The following is a 23,192-nucleotide window of genomic DNA, read 5'->3' as shown; positions in this document are numbered from 1 at the left end:
GTACTTCGTTATTTAGTTGTAGTCCCGGCAACGACAAACTTGCCGAATCAATGTTAGTTATGTCACATTCCCGTTTGTAGTGCTTTTATCTAAAAGCGCAGTGGCAAAAATTAAGTGTGACGTTGTGAAACTCGTTTAAAACTAGAAAGAGAGCAATGCCACCGGGAAAGAAATCAGACAAGTGGAAAGCTGGTGGCGGTAAGAAAGGAAAAGGTAGCAAAGGAGATGGCTCAAAAGGTAAGAAAAAGGGTGGAAAAAAGAAAGCCAAACCCAAGTTGAGCGAAGATGCTAAGAATAGGCAACAAGAGCAACGAGCCGCGGTGGAAGAAGAAAGAAGAAGAATGAGAGAAGAATTGATAAATTCATTCCTCAGGGTAAGATATGCTCCACGTTGATATAGCGCAGCCATCGTATTAATCAGCCTATCGTTTGTATAAAAAAATAGCATAAACTCATAAGAGAGCAGAATTTAACACGACTTAATCAAAGTAAACTGATTGAAAAATGGAGGCATGTCCTCCGCGACGCGAAAAGCCAAGAGCTTTCCAGGGAACTAGAAGTAAAGAACATTTTTATATCCTCCAAAATATTGACTCAAGTTTTTAATGCAACATTCGTTAATGTTGCAGCTAATGAAATTAGATTTCGATAAACGATACACCGAGAACATAACTGAAATCAACCGTTTGATGGAATCTTTGCTCCAGAGCGGATTGGATTTCGTTCAGATATGCGATCGCCAAAAAATGGAAAGTGAAAGAACTTACGGTTTGTTTCTCTTTTTCACTGCCGATTAAATAGAGTGACTATTTAAACTTTGCATAATGATTTATTTCGTTCTTCATCAGAGGAACATGTGGCCAGACTGAAGGCTTTCGGCAACGTTTATGAACAGGAAAGTAACTCATTTAAAGCCACCATAGCTAAGGATTACCAAAAAGCTATGGCATGTCACCAACAAGAAAAGAGTTCGCTGCTGTTTACTATTAACACTCTGCAATCGCATTATCGCGACAGCTATACAGCCCAGAAAGCCAACTTTCAAGTTCGTAAAGACGATATCATTAATCAGGTACTGCATCGTTGGAGCTAGAGCAGCAACTATTTATACAAAGAGGTAACGTGTTGTTTTAACCCTGTGCATATTTACCGTTTCTGTTTGCAGGGCCTGGAAGACGAGCAGACAATCCGCCAGAATCTGGAGCGACGCTTAGAACACAGCTGGCAGCAATTACACGAGAATTGCGTCGATAGCGGCGAGTTAGACGAACAGCGTTGGGCCTTGTACTCTCTTTTACGTAGGAGGGATCAAATCGCTTACGAGCAGCAGCATAGCGCTGAAAATCGTTTAGAAAAGCTCTCCAAGGCTGTCAACAAAATCCATGAAAAGCAGAACTGCCACGAGCACAGCACGCAAGAATTGATAGAGCGCCGCAACGAACTGCACGACAGGAGAGAACGTTGGCGACTCAAGTTACTCAAACAACAGCATCAGCATGCCGAAAGACTGAAAGCAGTGGCAGCAAGTTCGAGTGATGCGGCCGAACACCTCGAACAATTGGTTAAGCAAGGTGTGCTCATTTTGAGGTCGGCTCAGCGTTGTCGTCTTTTAAAACCGCAGCCGAGTTCCGCTTCTTCGTCGAATTCGTCCGTCACGTCGCCGTCCTCGGAACCTTTTCAATATTTTTGGACGAGATTTAACCATTCTTACCTTGAGACAGTCCTTTTACAACGACACCGGGCGGCTATTGTACGTGGACGCACGGCTGAGGCCTCTCGACTTAAAAAGGAGGTCAGCATCCCCACGTGCTGGAGTTTGAATGGCACAACTTTGGCTATTCATCCCGAGAAATAATAACGCTGAATCTTGTTTTTAAAAATGCCCTTTTTCTTTCGCGCGTCGTGTCTCTTCTTCCTGCCTCCACTTAACTGTCTGCTTTGTCGCTTTATCGTTCAAATGGCAATCATTGAAATATTTAATATCAAGCAATGGAAATGAGAGCTGAGTTAATCAGAAGATCGTAGGATGGCACGCGTGCCCTATATCTCATGTTTCTTCTTCTGATCAGAGTACCATTGAAAAGAAGCCTTATTGACAAAATTTGTGAATAGCGTTTACACAGAGTTTGCCTTTTCATTTTTTCTCCTTCCATTCAAACGTGACTCGTGATCATCGATCTAGAAATGAATAGCATTGCGTTCACAAATGAAATAAGGATCGATTTTGAATTTCCTGCCACACGGTGGGATGGTAATCTCTCGCATAGCGTTTGATACGTGTCCGAAGAATTCCGGCATAGCATGAACGCTTTTGTATTTTTAAAACATAATATAGAAGATAGCCAAAAAACAATATTGATCCTTGAACGAAAAATATGGCTGGTTCTCTCAAACTCTTTTTTTAAATTTTATTCAATGGGCAAAGCATTTGAAGGGGGGGAATTACGCGACCAAGGGAACCGCGGATCTATCGCATACATTTTTCGCGGAAGAAGACAGACGTGTTTATTGGACCGGTCTTTCTATTTGTTTGAAGATTAGTTGAACACGCAAAAGGACTTTTTGAAGGTGTAGCCAAGAAGCCAAGTTATATGGTTGTTATGTTATTCAAGAAAAGGCATTTTCCTTTTCTTTGCCAATCGCGCTGAGCTCTGGACGTCACGGCAAATCGATAGCTGTCTTCCCCGGCGTGAGAGATCGTGAACCCGTTATGACTAGTCGATTGAAAGACAAGCATTCTAGGGAAAAAGGAAAAGCACCCTCACCATTGACCGATTTGCGTGAACCTCTTTTGGTTCTGGATGAACGCCCGCGCTGAAACAAAAAAGAGCACTTGATTATGTCAGGCCTTGTATCGCAGATTTTCTGCTTCTCTCATCAACGTTGCCTATTTTGTTTTTATCTAAGAGTCTGCCCCCCTCTCAATTAATGAACCTGTCGAGTGAAAGGCAGGAGAGAAGGCCTACACAATCCGCGTAGGGGGTTAAAGTGGGAGGAAGTGAGAATTTACTTGACGACTCGGCAGCGCAGGCACTCGCCGAATAAAAGGGTCCTCCTTCCGTTACGTTTCTCTTCGTATGTCTCCTGTAATGGGATTGGGTTGCGCTTGCGAGTCTTCGACACCACGACCGCCGTACAAGAAATCGATGGCTTGTGCGTGAGAACTTCCCCGTAGCCGGCGCATATACGCCCGTAATGGTGGAGAAGAATAAGAAACGTCGTCGCGATGATATGGCATCCTGATTGTGTGTGTTCTTTATTCTATAGATTTCATTTATTCCTCTCCCCTTCGCGTTTCTACGCCATATATAATAGTATAGATTGGGAACGGAATGTTACCCAATCACTTTGAAAAATCGCATCTTTCGGATCTCCCTATCTCGGAACCGAGTGAGCAGTTGAGTGCCCCGTCTATCAAAATAATTAGACCATCAAAGCTGTCTTTCTTTATATACATTTGTCTGTCGATCGTAAATCCTCTGTCTCAATTTCGACCCCCCATCCTTTTTCGTTCTTCTTAGGTAACAAATGACTACTTAACAGAATTTCACTCGTTTTGCCTTTTCTCGCTGGAAAATCGTTTTGATAGGCAATCGAAGTTTACACACAGCTACCACAGGACAAAATAAGGTCCCTAGAAACTAGGCAATATCGACATTTTTTTTGTTTGTGTGTGTGTGTATCAGATTTGTTGCGTGTTACCGTCTCCGTGATTCCCACGCAGCCATTAGTTTCGCGTGTGCTAATAAGCCCAATTCACTAACTACAGTTCGGAGGCAGCCCATAACTACGTATACAATTACTCTCGATGCTGCGACAAATGTCAATATGTACCTTTGAGTGGTGGAATAAATATCAAGGTAAAGTGATGGTGAGTGTTTACAACGGAGATTGTCTCAAAACATACGTATAGGTTTAATCCACGCACAGCACACACACACACAAAAATCGATTCTGCTCGACTAGACTTGAAAGTAAAGTTTGTTCGTGATATTCTTCCCTGGAATTGTCTTCTGTTTTTAGACGCAATCGATGCGTTTTCAATGCACTGCGTCATCACCTGAGTGAAGGGATTCAAAAACATTGTCACAATTGTGGTTTTCTCATTCTAGTTTGATGTTGGAAAATGTGTACATTTTCTAGTGCAACGGAGTCATTGTACATCTTTTATGATTGTTTCCCCGCTGTTTGTTTTATCGAGCACCTTTCATCACTACCTGAAAATTGAACTTGTGTGCGTCGTTTGTTAGTAGATCCTCCTCTTTTCCCATGATATCGTGTTATCATTCAGTTATTTTTTTTTTTCTCTTTCGGTTGCCGTGACTTTCTTCGCCCACTCCCGTGATATCCTACCGCTGCATACCTTTCGCTTGTTACTTCTGCTACCGCATTTGGAGGGATCGTCGCAGTAGCGGTGAGTCTTTCGTGCAGACCGGACGCGGCGTTGGACGCCCTCCAGGTCTCATCCTGACGCCTTTTTCTTTTTTAATGTTGTGTCTCGACGTGTGCATGTGTGATCATTGTAAGAGTGTGGCTTTGTGTTCCTGTGATTGCGTGGCTACCGATCGTGTATGAATCGCTAGTCGCCGAGACTTTTGTGTCTGTGAATTTTGAAGTACACCAGCACGGTTTTTTCGAAGCGAAATCTCGTTAAGAGCGAAATCCATCGAATAATCGATTGCCATAGTGTTGTTATTTATACAGTACTATTTTTACGTCTATTGTCTTTTACGTCATGGTAAGTCGGATGCTGTACCTTTCACTGTAGTATTTGATTCTATATACTATTACAGTTCAGCTATTTTAGCGGTGACTGTTGTTTGCTTAAAAAATGAGTCTCGACACAATTTAACGAAACTTTTAAGTCTTCTGTGGATGACGACTAAAGTTGACATGCTTATTTATTTCTTTTTTCTTAGCCCCAGTTTTTCCTTCGTGTTAGCTTTTTGAACTAAAAATTTTTCTCCTTTTTTTCCCCCTTTAAATGTCAAAGTTTTGTCAAGTTTTTTGTTTTTGTTTTACATAATGATGTGCTAGTTATTTTTTGACATTTCAGTCTACTACTTTAAATGTATGTTTAAATAGAAACCAGCCCTCCTCCTAAAAGTATCGATCAAAATAAGATTTTATTCAATCTTAAAGCTGTAATCGATTCACTTAGACCTTATGGTCGTATTGAAACGTGTCGCTTTAACGAAATGGAGGTTGTACTTACCATTTAGCCGAGAACAAAGAAATAGTATCTGCTTTGGTTTAACAAGACGAAATGAGTCTCACCCATCTTATATGTTCAGTTAATGATCCCAATCAATGGTGGATATAAGTTGCTGGATGTTTCATTTTTTTTCTTTTATCCCGTGCTGGCCATGCACCGGCTCACGTTCTCGTGACTAGTGTATGGGTATGGATTAGCGTTGTCATAAGCAACCAAGTAGTGTTGTTGGTCAAGATTTCAGACGATACGCATCGGCCTTATAAAAATGGCATCGGCGGACACGGATAGAGTCACGATCCGTATACCGTCACGATCGCCATCCTTTTCGTTAGATGTGACATGTCTCGCTGCTTGCCTCTGCATCCACCTTAATGATGATCTGCCAACTAATTCCTTCCCACCAAGCATTTTTTTCTCTTTATTTTTAGTGTGAACACAGTTCGCCCCGCAATATAGGCTGCCAAGTTATGTCCTCTCGTTCATTTTCGTTTGTGGTTTTTCTTTTATTCTGTGAGAATAACGAAAATTGTGGTAAAATTAATGCCAATGATTTATGCCAATGATTCTGCCTTATATCGTCCTATATGACAAACTCGGAATTCCATATATTCGTGATTGTATTGGCCGAATTTTTTACGAACGAAGGGCGTATCTCTATGATAAATTTTACGATTCCAAGATTTGAACCGGCAGTTATTCACGCTGTTATTATGGGCTGAATGCCAGTAAGTTCTTTTCATGTTCTTACGCCGATTGAGCAGTGCTTATTCGTTGTAGGTAGTTTCCCTTCTTAAACGATTATTGAAAATTTTTTCGTAGTTGCTCTTTTTGTTTCCGAGGGATGGGCTTTCAGGTCTACGAAATTGATGAAAATTTGCTTAAACTAATATCTAAACACAATAGAAAGGTCGTAATTTTTACCGAGGAAAAATAGGCTTTGGTGCCCTACAGTTGGAAGAGATGATTGGTCTGCAATTTTTCATGTCTTCGAGCTCACGTTGTCTCAAAATCGATTCCCGACAAGACGGGATTGCAAAAAGCCTTTCATTTATTTACAGTAGTTTTACGTTCAACTTCCCACTGAAGAAACGATGTAAATTTTTTATGTTGACGGATAGAAACTCATGGCTTATATGCACCTGAACGATTCATATGTTATAAGGTGGAGACTTTGTAATAGCTATTGCCTCGGCGATCGTTATACTAGAGACCAAATGCGACTAAATGGACCGTCCAAAAATGCCCTTTTAATTCAATTTCAAATCGGTCGAAAAGAAATAGAATTTGAACATTAAATGAGCATACAATGAATTAAATTTAGAACAGGGAGGACGCATCACATCGTTCTCAACATCATTTCTTCTTCCGGTGGATTCCATCTGAATTTAGGATTTAATTCAATTTCAAATCGGTAGAAAAGAAATGGAATTTGAACATTAAATGAGCATACAATGAATCAAATTTTAGAACAGGGAGGACGCATCATAAAAATCATTGCTTTTTCCTGTGGATTCCATCTGAATTTAGGATTTCCGTATTTCAGATGTTGACAATTTAAAGTTGTGTTCTAACTGACGTTAAAAAAAATTGGCTATTCCGTAAATCTTGTTATACAAATTCTCATTTGTCACACTCTTCTTTTTATACACAGCCATTAGTAAAAATGAGTTTTCATTGAATAGGCCAGGGAACACCAGCTGGGATGAGAACACTTTTGTTCCCATGGTAACTTACTTTCTTGTTTCGGTTCGTTAATTCCCAAATGAATCGCGTAGGACTCTAAAGTTTCCATTAAGTCTACAAAATGATAAACGATGTAACAAGCAATTAGATGAAAAGAAGACAAATTTCAGGCCTAAAACCTGTTAGCACTAGATTTAAGTTAAAATGCTGTACATCACACAATCTAATGTAATCGAAATGCGCAACAGGGTGTCCTGTATTCGATGAAACAAGGAAATTTTGAACGATGTTCGATTTTATCAGTAGAAAAAGTGAAACACCCGAAGCAGATTTAATATTGGTGCCGGCAGGAAAACGCCTGCGTTGCCGTGGTGAAATCATAACAGCCAGTATATAGCTCGTAAAGTTTATGTATTCATTGACTGAAAAAAGAGAGTTGCATCAATTCCGGTTGGCGGCATCCTACCTATAATAAGTCTAAACCGATGTCTAAACTGATTCCGTATGCCAAAAGTCACTTTCGCTGCAAACCCCAAAAGGAAACGACTATACGATAGAACAGAGAGTCATGCATCCAGCATCCACCGTTTATTTCTAAAACTTCCATCCATAATCCAAACAGACTCTCTACCCCGAAGCTAATGCCCTCACTGCAAAGTCAGCTCTATCGGGACTGTATTTATATATCCCTCATGCAGTCGACCACCCTTTTATAGATCCATTAACCAATTTGAGCATACGTTCGTGATCAAAGCTTTCGTCGATCTCGACTATAACAAATGAGGTCAACTAAACATTGAACGATATGACAAATCACGTTTAAATACTAAGAAAATTAATTTTCGAATAGCGAATATGCAAACAACATCCGCAGGCACCGGAAAAGGCCAAGAAAAGAATAAGAAAAAGGTAGCAGGTCTCATAATGCAGAACTCGCGGATATTGAGATTTGAATGCGAGATAGAGGTTTGCCCCGCTGGTTTGGGTGCGTTGACAACAAAAGGCCCTGCAGCAATCAAAAAGATGATCAGTTTGAGCTGTGCCAGACCGTGTACGTGTATTACACCCATATGTATATACTATTTTTCTTCTCTCGTTCAAATGGCGCATTGGAGCGAGATGGAAACGTAGCTCTTGTATAGTATAAAGAAACCTATCTGTTATTGATTCCATATTGATCGTGTGGTGTTCAATGAAATAGGAAACGACCGAGATGACGTCGCCGATGATTGCTGTCTCTGTCACGGTGGCCGACAACCCGCCAGACGAAGAATTAATGAAGGGCCAGCCTAAAGATCAAGGAGATCAACAAGCTTTTTCGTCATCTCCGCCGGCTGCCGCTAGTCCGACTCGCCAGAACGATGACGATGGCATCCACCTGGCACCGGAAGGATCTAAATCAACACCAGTAGGAGCTGGAGGACTTCAAGTCGCTTCGGAAAGGAGGCTATCCTTCGTCCAGCCGGAAGGTCGCGCCCGTTCGCGTAGCGTCGGCGAGAAACAGTGGACTCGGTGCGTGTAAAATTGGTGACGTTCCTTGGAAGAAACTCACTCGACACTCGAGGGTTACATAAAACTTGTTTTTATTGTTGTTTTTACAAATGTAGTGTTCGTGCTGTCATGGCCTGGTACACCCGACTGCGCAGGATCAAAAAGTCAGTAGTATACGGTTACCCCCTTTTTTGTGTGTGTCGTGTACGCCGTGCCCTTTTGCATATAAGCAGTCTTAGACGAAAAACACTGTGTTATTGATATTTTACGTTGATGTAACGGAATACTGGGATGGGGAAAAGAAGAACGAGACGAGGGGGGTAAACTAAATCTCTTTTTTTTTTTTTTTGTCAGAGAAACTATCTTAGTCTAGTAGAGTTTCGGTTGTTTGTCGTTTGTTTTCGTCTTTCAGCGGAGAAACGTATTGAACCATTTCGCGTGCAACCGCTGCTGGGCTAGACTTTGTATAGACTTGTAGTAAATTGATGGGGATTCGTCACAGGCCTACCTGCACATACGTCACGATACAAACCAACAGAGATATTTTTTCTGAAAAATATCAGAGACGCAATGTCTCTGATCTGTCACCAAATCTTGAGGCGATTTTGGTTTGTCTTTTATGTGCTAATATTTCAATACTTCAAATATCCGTCGGCAATGTTGCTTGTGGCTGATCCGTTTCTTTCTCTTTCTCTCTTTCTTTCTCTCTATCTTTTTATGTATTGTGTGCCTTCCTCTTGACATCCACCGCCTTCCGTCTGCTCTTGCAAAACCCATGTCTGATTTTTCTCATCCTGCTCGACATCCTGTAACCACCGGTGTTTCCCATCGCTCGCCTGTTGTCGATCGGTGGACGATCTCCTTAAACGGGACCGCTACTAAAAAAAAATACTTCGATCCGCTACTACTCCGAATCTACCGCTTCTACCACTACCCACAAATAATTGGTGCATGACCGATGGCGCAACGAACCAACCTATTGTTAAAAAAAAAAAAAACCTACGCACGGTTGGGGTTTAAAAACAAAAAAAAAACTAAGAAGCATTCCCGGGATCGGCTCTAACGCCGATGGTGCCGTTCTGGCACCCGACACGGTGCCTGTCCCTTCGGCCTCACATGATCCGTCTTCGATTGGTGAGGGCAGGTCGAGGAGCGCTCAACGATGGATGAAGTTACGGACGACAGTCCAATTGACTAGTGCCATTTCGAACACGGTTGCCCAGTCGAAGAAGACGTCGCTCAAACGTGAGGATTCGTTCATCGCGCGATTCTCCACTCGACAAATCCCGGAAGCTCAGGTAAGTTTTTTTTTCTTTTTAAATTAGACGATGTAAGAGATTAGGAATTGAAGAACGAGAAACCCACAAACGTCGTCGTATTTATATGCTTTTATAAGCACCGTAAGTCTTGTCACAGTTCAGTCGGTGCTGAAACAATAACTGGAGCGGGGCGCTTGCAAGGATTCCATTGAGATGATTACAAAAAGGAGAGACAATAGTGGAACAGTCGATCGACATCAAAGCGTCAACGTAGGAAACAATTCGTTAGTTTTTGTTGGCTTTTCGATGACAAAGAGGCCTTGCTTTTTATCCAGATGCTTTACAACGAATTGACACTGCAATAAAACTCGTTTGGAGTCTCCTGAAAATCAGTTGCCATAATGACGTAGTTGCTAGAAAACGATCGATGTTTCCCATGATTGCATTTCATTTTATTATCTTCTTTTTTTTTCTTTTTTTAACAAAAAGAGCGCCAGCCAATAAAGTCTATGGCGGTTTATTACACTTCAATGTGCATACACGGCAACTATTGCAGGATAGATCGGCAGGCCTTTGGCGTTTATCTCGTATACGCACGGCTCCTCTGTGCAATATAGGCAGGTCTAAAAGCGCACACTCTATTCTATTTGGATATAATGCGATGATAAAAGTCTATATAGTCGCAGCAAATTGTCAATCGATATGAGACTTTTCTTCCCCCCTTTGTGTTACGCACCTCATAAGGAACTACGATTAGAAATCTTTTTTCATTTTCGTCCAGGAGGATAAGAACACTGTTGTATTGTAAACGAGAATGACGCCATCGGCCTTGTTGCGCGCACTGGCTTAAACAAACGAAAAAAAAAAAGCAAATCGATCGTGTCTCAAGAACCGTTGTCACCCTCCCTTACTTGGGCGGACTCAAGACATTTTTTTTTTTTCAAGTTGTAGTTCCTCACGTATGCAATAAGAAGACTCAAAAGCCAAGGCTTTTGTATATTTGATGGGACACGCCACGATGCATTCGTTGGATCATGCATGACGTTCGTGACTTTATTTTCTTTTAGCCTCAAACAGACGTGATCGTACGTGAAAAGCTATGTTTGTCTCACGAACGCAGGCAATCAGTCATCTTGAATTTCATTTGTTACGTCTAAATGTAAAGGCTTTTTTTTCCTACTTAATCAATTATGAAAAATCCCTAAGGAATATGGATAGATCTTTTAAATAATCAATTAATTAATTATGCATTGGGTAATCCGGACAAGCCTATAAGGGCCAGCGCTATAGAATGATGCCAAAATTTGAAGACCAAAAATTTGAAATGAGCTTCAAATCAATGAAAGTTGATTTGCCGATCAAAAATGTACGATTTGTTCCGGTAGGAGACATTCGACGCGACGGATGAAGGTGGGAGTAGCTCCGGTGGCAACGGTGGGAGCGGAACGTGCGGAGGAGGTTTACCTCCATTGGGCGACAACAACAAAACAGCTGGTGGAGCCGGCCATTCTGTGGCCGAGAAAGTGAAGCGCCGCCGTCGTCATCAAAAACCGCCTCGTTCTGTTCTTAATCCGGATGAAAATGGCTTATTCTATTGGCTGGCCTTTTTAGCTCTTTGGGTCCTCTATAATTTATGGACGGTAGTTGTCCGACTGGCTTTCCCCGAACTACATCAGGATGGAAACTTGTTCGCCTGGAACGTGTGTGATGCTCTTGGAGACGCCGCCTACGCCCTCGATATCGCCGTCCAGTTCCGCACTGGCTACCTGGAGCAAGGCATCATGGTCCACGATAGCCAAAAGCTTGCCGCCCACTACGTTCGCTCAAAGGCCTTTCTGATTGACATATTCAGCTTGTTGCCTATTGATTGGATGTTGCTCACAGATCAGGTTGCAAATCCTGTTCTGGCCAGGTGGCGGCCAGCTGGACGCTTCTTACGTTTGGCCAAACTCTACCGTGTCTTTGCCTTTTACTACGTGTAATATTCTCATTTTTTTATTTATTTTTATTTAAGTTTTAGATTCGTTTTGCATTGGAGGGGGATTTGCATTTTTTAGAATTTCGTGCCGTCTAATCCGGGTGGAACTAATACGAATTCCGGTGCTGGGAGATTCTTTGGAGAGGAAAAAATGGCATTTAAAAGGGCAAAGGATCGAGTTGATCAATGGCTTATTTATTTCCGCCAAAGAATCGATTGACACACAAGCTGGATTTGTTTGTTTTTTTCCGTCGGTTTTTCGGGTATTTTTTAATTGAAAGTAGAATGACAACAAAAAAGAAACTCTTGAATGTTTTCAATACTGTAAAGCAGGGTCGTTGATTGGACCACCGACTTATTGTGAATCACGAGAACTGCGTCTATTGATTTGAGCAGAAAGTATCCAAGAACGTGCCCTTTTTTTGATTAAAAATAAAAAAGGGCAATTCTTTTCATGAATTCACGGATCGATGTTTTCAAAATTCTTCGATCGAAATTCTCACAATCTTCTTTTTCCCCACCATCGACGTCGAACAGAGTGGAATCGAGAATTGTGTATCCCAACGCATGGCGAGTGGTCAATTTGGTGCACATCCTGCTGATGTTGGCCCACTGGTTTGGCTGTTTCTACTTTCTACTGTCCGAGTCGGAAGGTTTTCAGTCCGATTGGTCCTATCCGTATCCGGAAGGTGATTTCGCCACATTGACCCGCAAATATCTTGGCTCTCTCTACTGGTCCACGCTGACGCTCACCACTATCGGCGATCTGCCCACTCCGGAGACCAATGCAGAGTGAGTTTCTATTTATATCTGTCCATTTCATTGTGTTCCTATATTTTATGTATTTATTCGATGGAACCGTCTGTCGGAACCGTCTGACCATTTCATCAATAATGATTGTTCATCCTGTCACAACTGTGCGAGATGAAGTCCTCCATAAGGAGGATGACACAAAGCAAAAAAAAAAAAAAAGAAAGAAATAGTTTGGGTTTCTTGTTACTCGTCCTCTGTAAGGCAATATTGGTTAGGATGTAATCTGAAAAATTAGGTTCAAAACCAGATTAAATGAGGAAAAAGGAAGTCTATCGTATCAAAGTGAAATAAGAGATGAAAAATGGCTGTTCTTTTGGGGTCAATGGCGCATACGTTTTGTTGCTGTCGACCTGTCGCTTCTGCGTTCGTTACAGCCGGCCGAGGAAACCTCATCGGCCTCAACGGTCGGCTTCCATGTCTTCGGTGGCACCTCATTCGCCAGCTGCCCCAGGATGGGTCGGCCAATGTTCAAACACATCACGATGGAGTGTCGCTTCCGGCAGCGTGTCCAGCCAAGGATACAGTCCCGTTGACCACGGCGATGGATTGCAAGCGTTACCAAGACGCGGCCTCAAGTCCCGCATCCTCCATCATTCCACCAATCAAGGGTCCGAGCGCGCTATTATCACTTGATTGCTAAATTATTTAGTTTTGATTGTTTAGTTTTTTTAATTTTTTTCTGCTTCCTTTTTTTGTTTGTTTAGTTGTTTTTTTGTTGTTGTGAATGATCCCTCCGTTAGTCGGATATCGTACACTTGGAATTCAATTTCGGGGTTGTATTACACGTATAGAAGAGGAGAATGGCATTCGATAAGTTATACTGATGATGAGCCACTATATAATGTAATAGATCAAATAGCCTCACTTATTATTTTCAAAAAAAAATAAAATTAATTAAGAAAAACCATAACTCAGACAAATGGCATTCTAATAATATCGTTTTCAATAGACACGTTTTTCCTATATTTGAATACGAGGCTTTCTATAGACTTGTAAATGATGACTTTTACCCTCTTACTTGGCCTCTTTTCTTCTTTTTTTTTTGTTTACTAAAAGGTTTGAAGTTTCCGGTTCTTGTTTCTTTCTGATTTCCTCTCCTTCCCGTTGGATACGTAGCCTAGCAAAGTGAAAGAAAGCGTGTAAACGAGTGTTCATCCATCCGGGCCCGACTTCTTGTCACCTCCTTCTTTTTGAGTTGATTGCTTTTTGTTTGGTGGGTTCAATCAATTCGATCATTTCTTATTTCCTTTTCAGATTTTGTTGGCTTCCTTTTCTTTGTTTATTGATAATTGTGTCCGTGTATTAAACATCATCCTAAGTTCTCCTTATACTCTATGCGATAACAATGAAAACTGACGATAAGAACAGGGAAGGTCGACAGCAGCAAATTTCACGTACGCTCCGACCCCGAGAGATAATTAGTCAAATTTTAAACTGTTTCTCTCGCCCTTTGTTGTTTTGTTTTTTTGAATTATCAAAGACAAGGAAATTGCATTAATATTATTGTCGAGACCACTCGCTACATGTTCGCCTTTTTGTTTCATCGGCTTTTTTTTTAATGGAACAAATCCGATTTTCAGGCTCGTTTGAAGGCTTGCTTCTTGTTTTACATACAATCTGATCGACCTTCCCTGGCACACGTAGACATGTTTGTCCTTTTCACTGGTTGGCTGATCTATGAAATCTAAAAATATTCGGGTTTTTTTCCCCCATTTTAATTAATGCGGATTTTCCATCTCGTCTGCAGGTACATTTTTACCATCGCCAGTTACTTGATCGGTGTCTTCATTTTCGCCACCATCGTCGGTAAATGGCGAAATCCATTAAAATTATCCAACCAAAAATATTCATCGTCTCATTCTCAATAGGTCAGGTGGGCAACGTCATCACTAATCGCAATGCCAGCCGATTGGAATTCGAAAGACTTTTGGTATATACGACATCAACGTTTCTGTTTGATTGTTTTTGTTTTAACTTTGCCCTTTCTCGTCACTATCACATTTCAGGATACAGCCAAGTTATACATGAGGCATCATAAAGTCCCTCGTAGTATGCAACGACGAGTCCAGCGCTGGTACGACTACTCTTGGAGCCGGTAATGTACAATTAAGACGAACACTCTTTTTGTTGCACGCACATAAGAACGGAACGAATCACAAACCATTTAATAGTTTTCTGGTGGGGGGGATTGTTCGCATAACGAGATCGTGTCAATTCTCATTAACTGGCCGAGTTTGAATCGGTGACTGGACGAAGAGGTTCTTAATCAGGCTGGATCCGTCAGATATAAGGGGAGGGTGATATTACGGTATCATCGACCGCTTTAGAAGGAAAGAAAAAAAGGACGTCTTGCATGGCTGTTGGCCCTTCTGCTGTGGACTAGCCTTAATTTAATTTAGTGATGGATGGATCTCATGCCGACCAGATGCGGCAATTGCCTTCTTTCATTTATATAGTGTTTGGCCATTTCCATTTTTGGCTGTCTGCTGCACGAGACGTGATATTCTTCCATTGTGATGCTCGTTGAAGATCTCAGATGATCGACTCACTTTTATCATGTCACTGTTTACATTTAAACGCGTGCAAAACGAAGGTGACTTTAGTTAGCGGATGTTAGTTCATTAGGCGGAATAAACACCACAATTTCAAATGATGCAGATATTTTTTTGAATTAATCTTCTTATAAAAATCTGTTCCACATTTTTTTGTTATTTGTTCCCATTCGTGACATGATAGAAGCTCTTATTTTTTCCTTTCTTTCGGCTTTGTTTGATTGGTAAATGATACGCTAGGCTACCCCTATTCAATAATGAAATTGAATTATGGAAACGGAAAGAAATCCGGGGATTTAGTCTTCGGTCTTCACATTGGTTCCGTTGAATTTAGATCGTTTACACATTCCGTAGGTTCTATAAAAAAAAGAAGTGGTGTGGAAGAGCGATGTTCTAATACTGTCGTGCCTCTCAGCCAACAAAAGGGATGTGAATTCTTGTTGCTACTTGTACATAAGCTTAATCATCTTCTCTCCCATCCACTCCCGAGTCCTAACAAGCAAAGAAGGATGAGAATTCCTGTATTCGTGTGGTACGGTGGGGAAAAAAAAAGAATCTCGATCTGTGATGTTTTTTTGCTTTCAAATATTTACCTTCCGACGTCATCACTTTCGACTATGTTGACAAACGTGAAAGAGAGACCAGCTAAAGGTGTTCTCACGCTGTTAGGCCGCTTATCTGTCCCTGCTTCTGTCCAACGTGAGATCGTTAAACCTATAAGAATAGGTATACTGCAATCGATAGTACGAACGCCATCTATACTTCCTTCATCGGTTATCAGACGAGCTTGATTGAATCTCTTTTTAAAATTATCATACATCTCTCTGTTTTTATGGGTTTTCCTAGTGAAATTGTGAGTGCACTTTTCTGTTGGTTGCGATGATCGTGTAAAGACGATCCGCTCGTCACCGTGAGTGAGTTAGCAGAGCTTTGCCGGTTGATTGATCGCTTGATCCACTCGGGCAAACTTCAAAAGAACGGGAAGATGCGGTCGTCTTTTTTTTTTTTTTATTTCAAGTAGTTTTTATTTCCTCAACAGTAAACTATCGATATAAAGGGGTAAAATTAAAAAAAAAAAAAGAACATTCAGTTGATAATTTTTGTTAATTTTTTCACAGGGGGCGAATCCAAGGTGGAGGAGATACGAGTTCTGCATTGCGTATCTTACCGGACAAGTTGAAAACCGAATTGGCACTTCACGTCAACTTGGCTACACTGAAGAAGGTAGAATAAAGTAAACTTGTTCTTGTGTTTCGACTATAATACAGTTCTAACTGCTATGTGTAGACATGCGACACATATATACAGTTTCAATTCGTCGGTTGAACTGTTTGTGTAATACAATCGTAACTTTAGTAACGTAGAAGCAGAGACTAAAGGGCTCCGTGTAACATATTTTTTCAATGACAACCTGGATGAACTTGCAAGACAATCGGGGAACGACATTGTTCAGAAACTTCCGCCCAAGTGTCTTCATTTCCGTAATGGTCCCCTTTCGGTACGTCGACATCGTCGAGTTGAAACAAGTGAAGAGCTATTCCCTGTTCTCTCGCCGTTCGCTATTCTCCTGCTAATTTCAGTAAACGTGCATATACCGGGTGACAGCCGAAGAGGATCGATACGGCACAGAGACAGTTCTATTTAAATCTCTGTAACAGTCTGGGGTGCATCGTTCCTTTAGAAACAGAGGAATCCAATACACACACACAAAAAAGCGAACGTGAGAGTGTGTTGAATAGCTGATTGCTGTCCTTTTCATATCAAGTCTAGCATACAAACGATGGCTGCGTTGTTGCCGAGCCAAAAATGAGAATGACATAAATATCGATTTTCTTCGTCTCTGTTATTCGCTCGCCAATGTGCAGGATCTGTTTAAAACTTTACGATAGTGGCTTTAAAATGTATATATTCTTCGATTTTGAATTTAGGTGAGTATATTCAAAGAATGCCAACCGGAATTCTTGCATGATCTTGTGCTGAAAATGCGAGCCTCTATTTTCACGCCGGGTGACATGATCTGCAGACGGGGTGAAGTAGCCCGTGAAATGTTCATCATCGCCGATGGAATTCTTGAAGTCATCAGGTAAAGTGCCAGCCCTGTGTCGCTGTATATCTTTTCTATATGGCATGTCCCCGTTGCGAATGGATTCCGCGCAACGGCCGGAATGGGTTTCCCCATTTTATTGTGTTTTAGCATTTTAATTCACATTTAATGCAAACGAGCTACAATTCATACTTTGTGACTGGGCTATCCAGAAAAGCTTTAGAAGTAAAATTTAAAAAAAACATTGAATTATCTAACGGAAAACCAAATTACAGTACCAATAAAAAGAATAAAAACAATAAAAAAAAGGAAATAAAAGAAACGCTATAACGTTATACAAGCACATTTACATTTTTTTTTTTTGTGGCTATCTATTTCGGAGCAGTGAGACGGGCAAGGTATTGACCACCATGCAGGCCGGTGATTTCTTTGGAGAGATTGGGATTCTCAATTTAGACGGCCTGAACAAGTAAGAAAAGCCGCACGACATCATTGTCCTGCTGCGCACGCGATTTACTTCACGTCCTCTTCTATTTTACGACGGATCGTTTTCTTTTGTTGTCAATACGCAGACGAACGGCTGACGTCCGATCCGTCGGCTATGCCGAACTCTTCAGTTTGTCGAGGGAGGATGTCCTGTCGGCCATGAAAGATTATCCGGAAGCCGAAGTAATCGATCGACTAATTCAACAATTATCCCGACATATTAATGTTAAAATCAAATGCATTAAATTTTTCTTTTACAATTGCAGGAAATTCTGTTGAGTTTGGGCCGAAAGCGGTTAATGGAAGCGCGCAAAATGGCCAGCCAACATCGCGCCCAAATGGCGCGTAAAGGTCTTCTGGCTTTGGAACGAGCGGCCCAGCTAAGAGCTCAACAGCAGGAGGCAGTGGCGGATACAGTGACGTCCAACGCGGCTGAAGGATCGACCCAATCCGCGGCGGCAAAATTCACTGAACGGATTCGCAGTGACGTCTTTGGATTGAAAAAGGCCATCAGTAAAAGCTTCAAAGAATCGAGAAGGTGATTTGCCCAGACATTAATTCCTGCATACCAGTTTCAACCGGAACACTTGCACATTTAGAAACACATCCGCTTGTAAACTTGACCGCTAGATGTCAGTTATTGCTGCGAGCCAGAAACAAATGTTCGATCCCAAACTTTTAAGTGCCGTGAACGACATAAAGATGGAACAATTTAGATTTTGTGTTTGCTGTTAGTTGAACCTGTACGTTTACAGCTATGAAAATCGCAATGTATGGATTAGCGTGTTTGGAACGATCGGTCCAACGGTTGCCTACTGTTGCGAGACCGAGAGAATCATAAAATCTGATCTCACAAGCGACGCCTTTGTTTGGCGGTTGGAAAAAAAGCAATCAAGCGCTTCCGCTTACATCATAGTTCCCATTTTTTGTTTTTTTTTTTTTCCGTAGTTGAGTTTGTTGTTGTTGAGGTTAGTCCCCGTGCCTTTGGCATGTTCTCACGCCAACACCAAAATTATAATTACCGGACGAAGGGTTGGATTTAAAATATTTTTTTTCCGTTTTAAGCTTAACCGTGTATGAAAATGTCTGTTGTATTTTGTTCCGGCAGGCCGAAGAGCGATAGCCCCACTATTGAGATGGGCACTTACGGCGGCTTGGGTTCCACATTGGGCGGATTGTCTAAAGCCAGTTCGGTACCGCTAGGAAATTCGACGTTAATGTCGATGTCTCCTTCCGGTTCCAAGTCTCACCTACTACGGCGGATGCCACGCGTCGCTAGCGACGAAGCCCAAGCTACACACAACAGCTCGAACGAAGACTGCCGTTTGACCCAGCCTTTGCTTCAGAAGCCGGAATCGCCCGTAATTGTTTCTTTTACTTTATTGTTGCAAAGATGGATGAATTTTTATCCGATTTTCTCTTTCGAAAAGAAGATGGAAGTCATTGGTGCCGGTTTGCCTCTTTTCCAACGACTGAAGCTACTCCGCCAAAGAGAACTCGAAAGAGAAAAACAACAACAACAAGAGCAAGAGGCTTTAATGGCCAAAACGGAAGAAGCGGAAACAGTTCGCTCTTTGCAACAAGTTTCAGTCGCTCTGGAAGCGACGACGGATGGCGTTAGTGGCAAATCTACTCCGCCACCTGCTTCAACTCCTCCATCGCAAACGCGGGACGATAAACAAGCACGGCACATCAGTTTCCTCGACGAAACGTTGCCTGAGAAGAAACGCGATTATGTTCCAGTTGATCCACCGAAAGCTCGAGGAAAATCTGCTCGCTGGACGCTGCCCGGCATGGTGAGCAAAACGAGCGAAGCCGCAAAATTGGGCAAGACGAGATTGTCTCGTTTGAACACCATAAAACAAGCATCGTCGTCGTCTTCGGCCATCGATTCCCTCGAACAAGCCGAACCACCGCCGCCCATACCACCTCCACTTCCGCCCACTCCGCCATTCTGGCAATCCAGCAAGCCATGTCCATCACCCCCTCCTCGACCGCAGGCTCCTCCTCGGCCGCCAGCTCCTCATTTTCCAGGTCTGGGTATGCGCCGCAAAAAGCCACCGAGGAGGGCGCAGACGATGCGGCCGGAAGATTCTTCGTGTTCCGTTCCAGAAACGGATGTACCGTATCAGTCTGCTCAGCCGTTCCGTTCGATGATGAAACAGCCGTGGCATTGGAGCAGCGATTTGGTCCAGCAGTCAGCAACGCCGCCATTATCGTCCAAGTCGAGACCAACAGGTCCCGCTGGCGGCCCACATGCTGGTAGGCGATTTTCACGCCAAAACACAATTCAAGTTGTCTCGGATGTTCAGGGAGTCTTGAGTGATATCCTTCGCGATATCGTGCCCAATTCAAAAACGTCCAACCGTCCCGCCTCAACCAAACCATTGAAGGCCAACCCATCGGTTCAGTCACCCGCATCTGTGGATTACGGTACGCGATCCATCATCTCCATTCATTTTTGAAATTCAAAATTTTTCTTCTACGCATTTTGTTTTTTTTTTTTTATTTATGTGTGTAAATTAGGAGCCACGAGACAACCGACAACCAACTGGGAATCGGTTAGGCACGAGACGATTGTTGGTGATCGACCGCCGCAACGGCCGCACCGGTTAAATCTGCGTCAGTGTAAGAACCGCAGCTCGCGGGACTATAATTCCATCGACGATTTGTCGCCGGAATACACCGTTTTGCCGTTCGTTAAACGGCTGAAAATCCTCAACGAGCGGCAAAAAATTGTTGAACTCCAGAAAGCGCTGACGACGACGGCAACGTCGATGGCCAGCGGAACTAGCGGAGACAGAGGATCGACGACGATTGCACCAACTCAAAATTCATCGGCAAGTTCGAGTCAAATTCCGGCCACAGAGGGCGACAAGGCAGCGCTAGTGGCTGCCGAGTGCAACGAGACACCCGAACGGGTTTGTTTGAAAAAGATGCTCAAATCAGCGTCTCGCAAAGAGATGCTCCTGCCGCAGGACAAGAGCCATCGGATGAAATTGTTGCGTTCGCAAACGGTCGAAGGCTACGCAATCCGTCATTCGAATTTCACCAAACTGAACCATCAACGCGTCAAAAACAACCATAAGATCGCTCAAACTATGCCGTCGCCTCCGCCGCTGCCGTTGTATCAACAAGTCGATCCGGTTTTGGACGGATCCTACTGTCAGGCCGCCAACACCTTTACCTGCTGATCGGGATCTTGCTGAATTCAACTCAGCAGCAGTTGAACAGAAGCAGCTGTCGTTTTTCAAAAGCAGTGGACAAGATGGCGTCAAAGAGGAATGCGTAGCCGAATTGCTGACGGCTATCAAAACTGTCTTGCAAGACCGCCTGGTAAAATTGGACATTGCCGTTCTTCCTTTCTTGATATTTCCTGAGCAATAAAGTATGTATGTATGGCTATTTCCACTGAAATTAATGGCTCTTTTCCGGTTGCGGATAGGACGAAATTCAGGCCCGCTTCCAAGCTCAAATTCTTCGCTTGCAAAGTGAAGTGGAGAAGAAGGACCAACTTATTTGCCAACTAGAAATTCAATTGGAATCGCTCGGCGTCCAACCGGTTATACCTGTTCACCAGGTCAGCTCCGAAACGCATTCGGAGCGAGAAGAGCAGACGAGTTCCATCGAGAGTGACGAAGAGGATGACGACGACAGTAGAACTTTGCGCTATTTTGCGGTCAGTCTCTCACTTGAAAAACCGGATTATTTCAATACGAAAACATCAGCCAAAAAACACGAGGAATAATAATTTTCTCATTTATCCATGTGCAGAGATCCGTTTCGAAAGGTTCATTTATTCACCTGGCACCGGCAAGTCCGGCAACCTCGCAACTGCCGTCGCCCGATAGTCATCCGAAGAGTCCGTGCCTATCGGTGGATGACATGCTCGACTCGGCGGCTGAAGAACTTCCTTCGACAGCCGTTCTCAATCCGGAGCCCCTGTGGCAGCTGGAATTCGGTTCGTGCTGGCAGCGGATGCAATCTTCGACGACACCCGTAACCAGCAATCCAAGGGACATTATCCTAGATATTGAGGAGAGCAGTTTGAGCAGCGTGAGTAGTAGCAGCAGCGGCACCGAAACCGGCTCTTCAGCCAGACGGAAAAAAATGAGAGCAACGATGAGTTTGGATGTTGGCGGTTCCAGACGACAGACAGCCACAACGGCTGGAGTGTTGAAAACGATATCGGCACGGAGCGAGTCCCGCTCTCCGTCGGCTCCGTATAATCCAAACTGGGAGATCTTGATGTTAGCCGAATCGCTGGACAAGGACGAAGAAAATAACGAGGATTTTGATGGCCAATCTCCGCCAATGCGGCTGCGTCCGGAAGAACTTCCCGCGGCTTTCCCTGCGGTTGTTCGCCGACGCCGATCCTTGCGATCGTCAGCATCGGTCGATCCGCAAACGATAGGCAGTGCCAAATCGAAAAAGATGATAGAAAAATGGTACTGGAGTTATCCGCCTCCTAATCAGGACGAGCCGGCCGACTTTCCCGCAAAGTCCGACGGTGGGAAATGACGTCAGAAAACTGAGAACAGCAGTGCGCATAGGCGAAAACAGTCATTTGTATTGTTTGTTTTGTTTTGTTTTTGTTTTTGTTTTTTTTTAAATATACATTTGATGACTTTGTTCCACATCCCTCCCTTTTTGGAATTCCACATCAAGATCTTCTCACCCTTTTTTTTTTCGATTATGCAGTACATAGTATTGTGTCGTGATCTCATTTAACTCGTTTTAAAATCAAATGGCTTTTTTTGGAACAAAAAAATATTCCGTCGTCTGCCCAAAACGATTTGAACGCGTGTTGCGGTCCTGAAAGTCGTTCCCAACAAGTTACAAGTATAAATAGTTTTTTAAAAATGTCCCTGTTTTTTTTGTTTTTTTCGTTTTTTTTTTTTTTTCCTCGACGATGATGATGATAGATGCTGTTGTGGCTTTGAAATTATAATAAAAAATTCATCCAGTAAAAAAAAAAAAAAAAACATTGAAGAAATCGTGCCGTTAGTAAACATCCATCACTTTCCACAATCATCTTCCCAGTTTCAGACCTCAATTACGGTTACCTGATGATGTGAATTGAATCGCCATGGATACGGCCAAAAACTAACGCTGAAGATGGTAGATGGAGCAATACGAGGGAAAGCACGTGACCATCGTTCGATCTTAGATGACCGAAATTGAGGGCATGAAACGAAAACGACGACAATGATGATTCAAAACGGAATGGCGAAAATAAAGAGAACACGTGAACGCAGTGCAAGGCTGCTTCTGGCGTAACTAACAACATCGTCGGCATAACGGTTCCGCGTTGTGGAGGGTTTCGTTCTTTTTTCTTCTCCCCAGCGCTATTTCGGACAGACTTCACGGCCTGTTGATCGTCATATTTTTTTTTCTTTTTCATTCATAAAATAAAAAGTAAGAATAAAACAAACGAAAATTCTTGCTAACCGAGAGACGTTTGGAATAAGAAATACTGCAAAGCAAATTCTATTTCGTTTCAGTTTTCCCTTGTCTGTCATCACGATTACACGTGTCTACTTCCACTCGTCGGCTACGACAGCTCATTAAATAATGTTATGATGGTTTATTTTTAAAATCCACTCCCCCGTCCTCTAACGGCCTGTCCATGTGACAAAGTTCTTATATTTTTCCAGGCCTGGAGCAAAAC

At 42.6% G+C, this 23,192-nt stretch overlaps 2 protein-coding genes across 2 annotated transcripts; both read left to right on the top strand.

Moving 5' to 3' along the window:
• The first annotated feature begins 38 nt into the window (after nucleotides 1–38).
• LOC116915406 (dynein regulatory complex subunit 2) lies at nucleotides 39–2,415 on the top strand. Its single transcript, XM_032920523.2, has 5 exons — nucleotides 39–374; nucleotides 446–559; nucleotides 630–768; nucleotides 849–1,072; nucleotides 1,166–2,415. Exons 1-5 carry the CDS (start codon nucleotides 156–158, stop codon nucleotides 1,853–1,855), a joined length of 1,386 nt encoding a protein of 461 aa, XP_032776414.2. The 5' UTR covers nucleotides 39–155; the 3' UTR covers nucleotides 1,856–2,415.
• A 1,999-nt stretch (nucleotides 2,416–4,414) lies between these two features.
• LOC116915336 lies at nucleotides 4,415–22,384 on the top strand. Its single transcript, XM_032920422.2, is given in 21 exon segments — nucleotides 4,415–4,738; nucleotides 8,100–8,410; nucleotides 8,506–8,553; nucleotides 9,429–9,687; nucleotides 11,034–11,626; nucleotides 12,164–12,418; nucleotides 12,814–13,047; nucleotides 14,187–14,245; nucleotides 14,308–14,369; nucleotides 14,446–14,534; nucleotides 16,110–16,215; nucleotides 16,920–17,074; nucleotides 17,421–17,504; nucleotides 17,608–17,704; nucleotides 17,788–18,059; nucleotides 18,630–18,882; nucleotides 18,952–19,954; nucleotides 20,048–20,673; nucleotides 20,675–20,857; nucleotides 20,967–21,200; nucleotides 21,296–22,384. Coding segments are annotated over 21 exon segments (5,673 nt in total). The 5' UTR covers nucleotides 4,415–4,735; the 3' UTR covers nucleotides 22,043–22,384.
• The last annotated feature ends 808 nt before the right edge of the window (nucleotides 22,385–23,192 follow it).

This window comes from Daphnia magna, linkage group LG2 (genome assembly GCF_020631705.1).
Source record: "Daphnia magna isolate NIES linkage group LG2, ASM2063170v1.1, whole genome shotgun sequence".
In the NCBI taxonomy this organism is placed as follows: Eukaryota; Metazoa; Arthropoda; class Branchiopoda; order Diplostraca; family Daphniidae; genus Daphnia; species Daphnia magna.
Note: the sequence above shows the minus strand (reverse complement) of the source record. Positions and strands in the feature narration are given on the sequence as shown.

Excerpts from the sequence above, each read along its gene's own strand:
- LOC116915406 (XM_032920523.2), top strand. The coding sequence starts at position 156 with ATGCCACCGGGAAAGAAATCAGACAAGTGGAAAGCTGGTGGCGGTAAG. Across the intron at positions 560-629 it reads AGCTTTCCAGGGAACTAGAA|CTAATGAAATTAGATTTCGA; the intron begins GTAAAGAACATT and ends TTAATGTTGCAG. Across the intron at positions 1,073-1,165 it reads AAGACGATATCATTAATCAG|GGCCTGGAAGACGAGCAGAC; the intron begins GTACTGCATCGT and ends TTCTGTTTGCAG.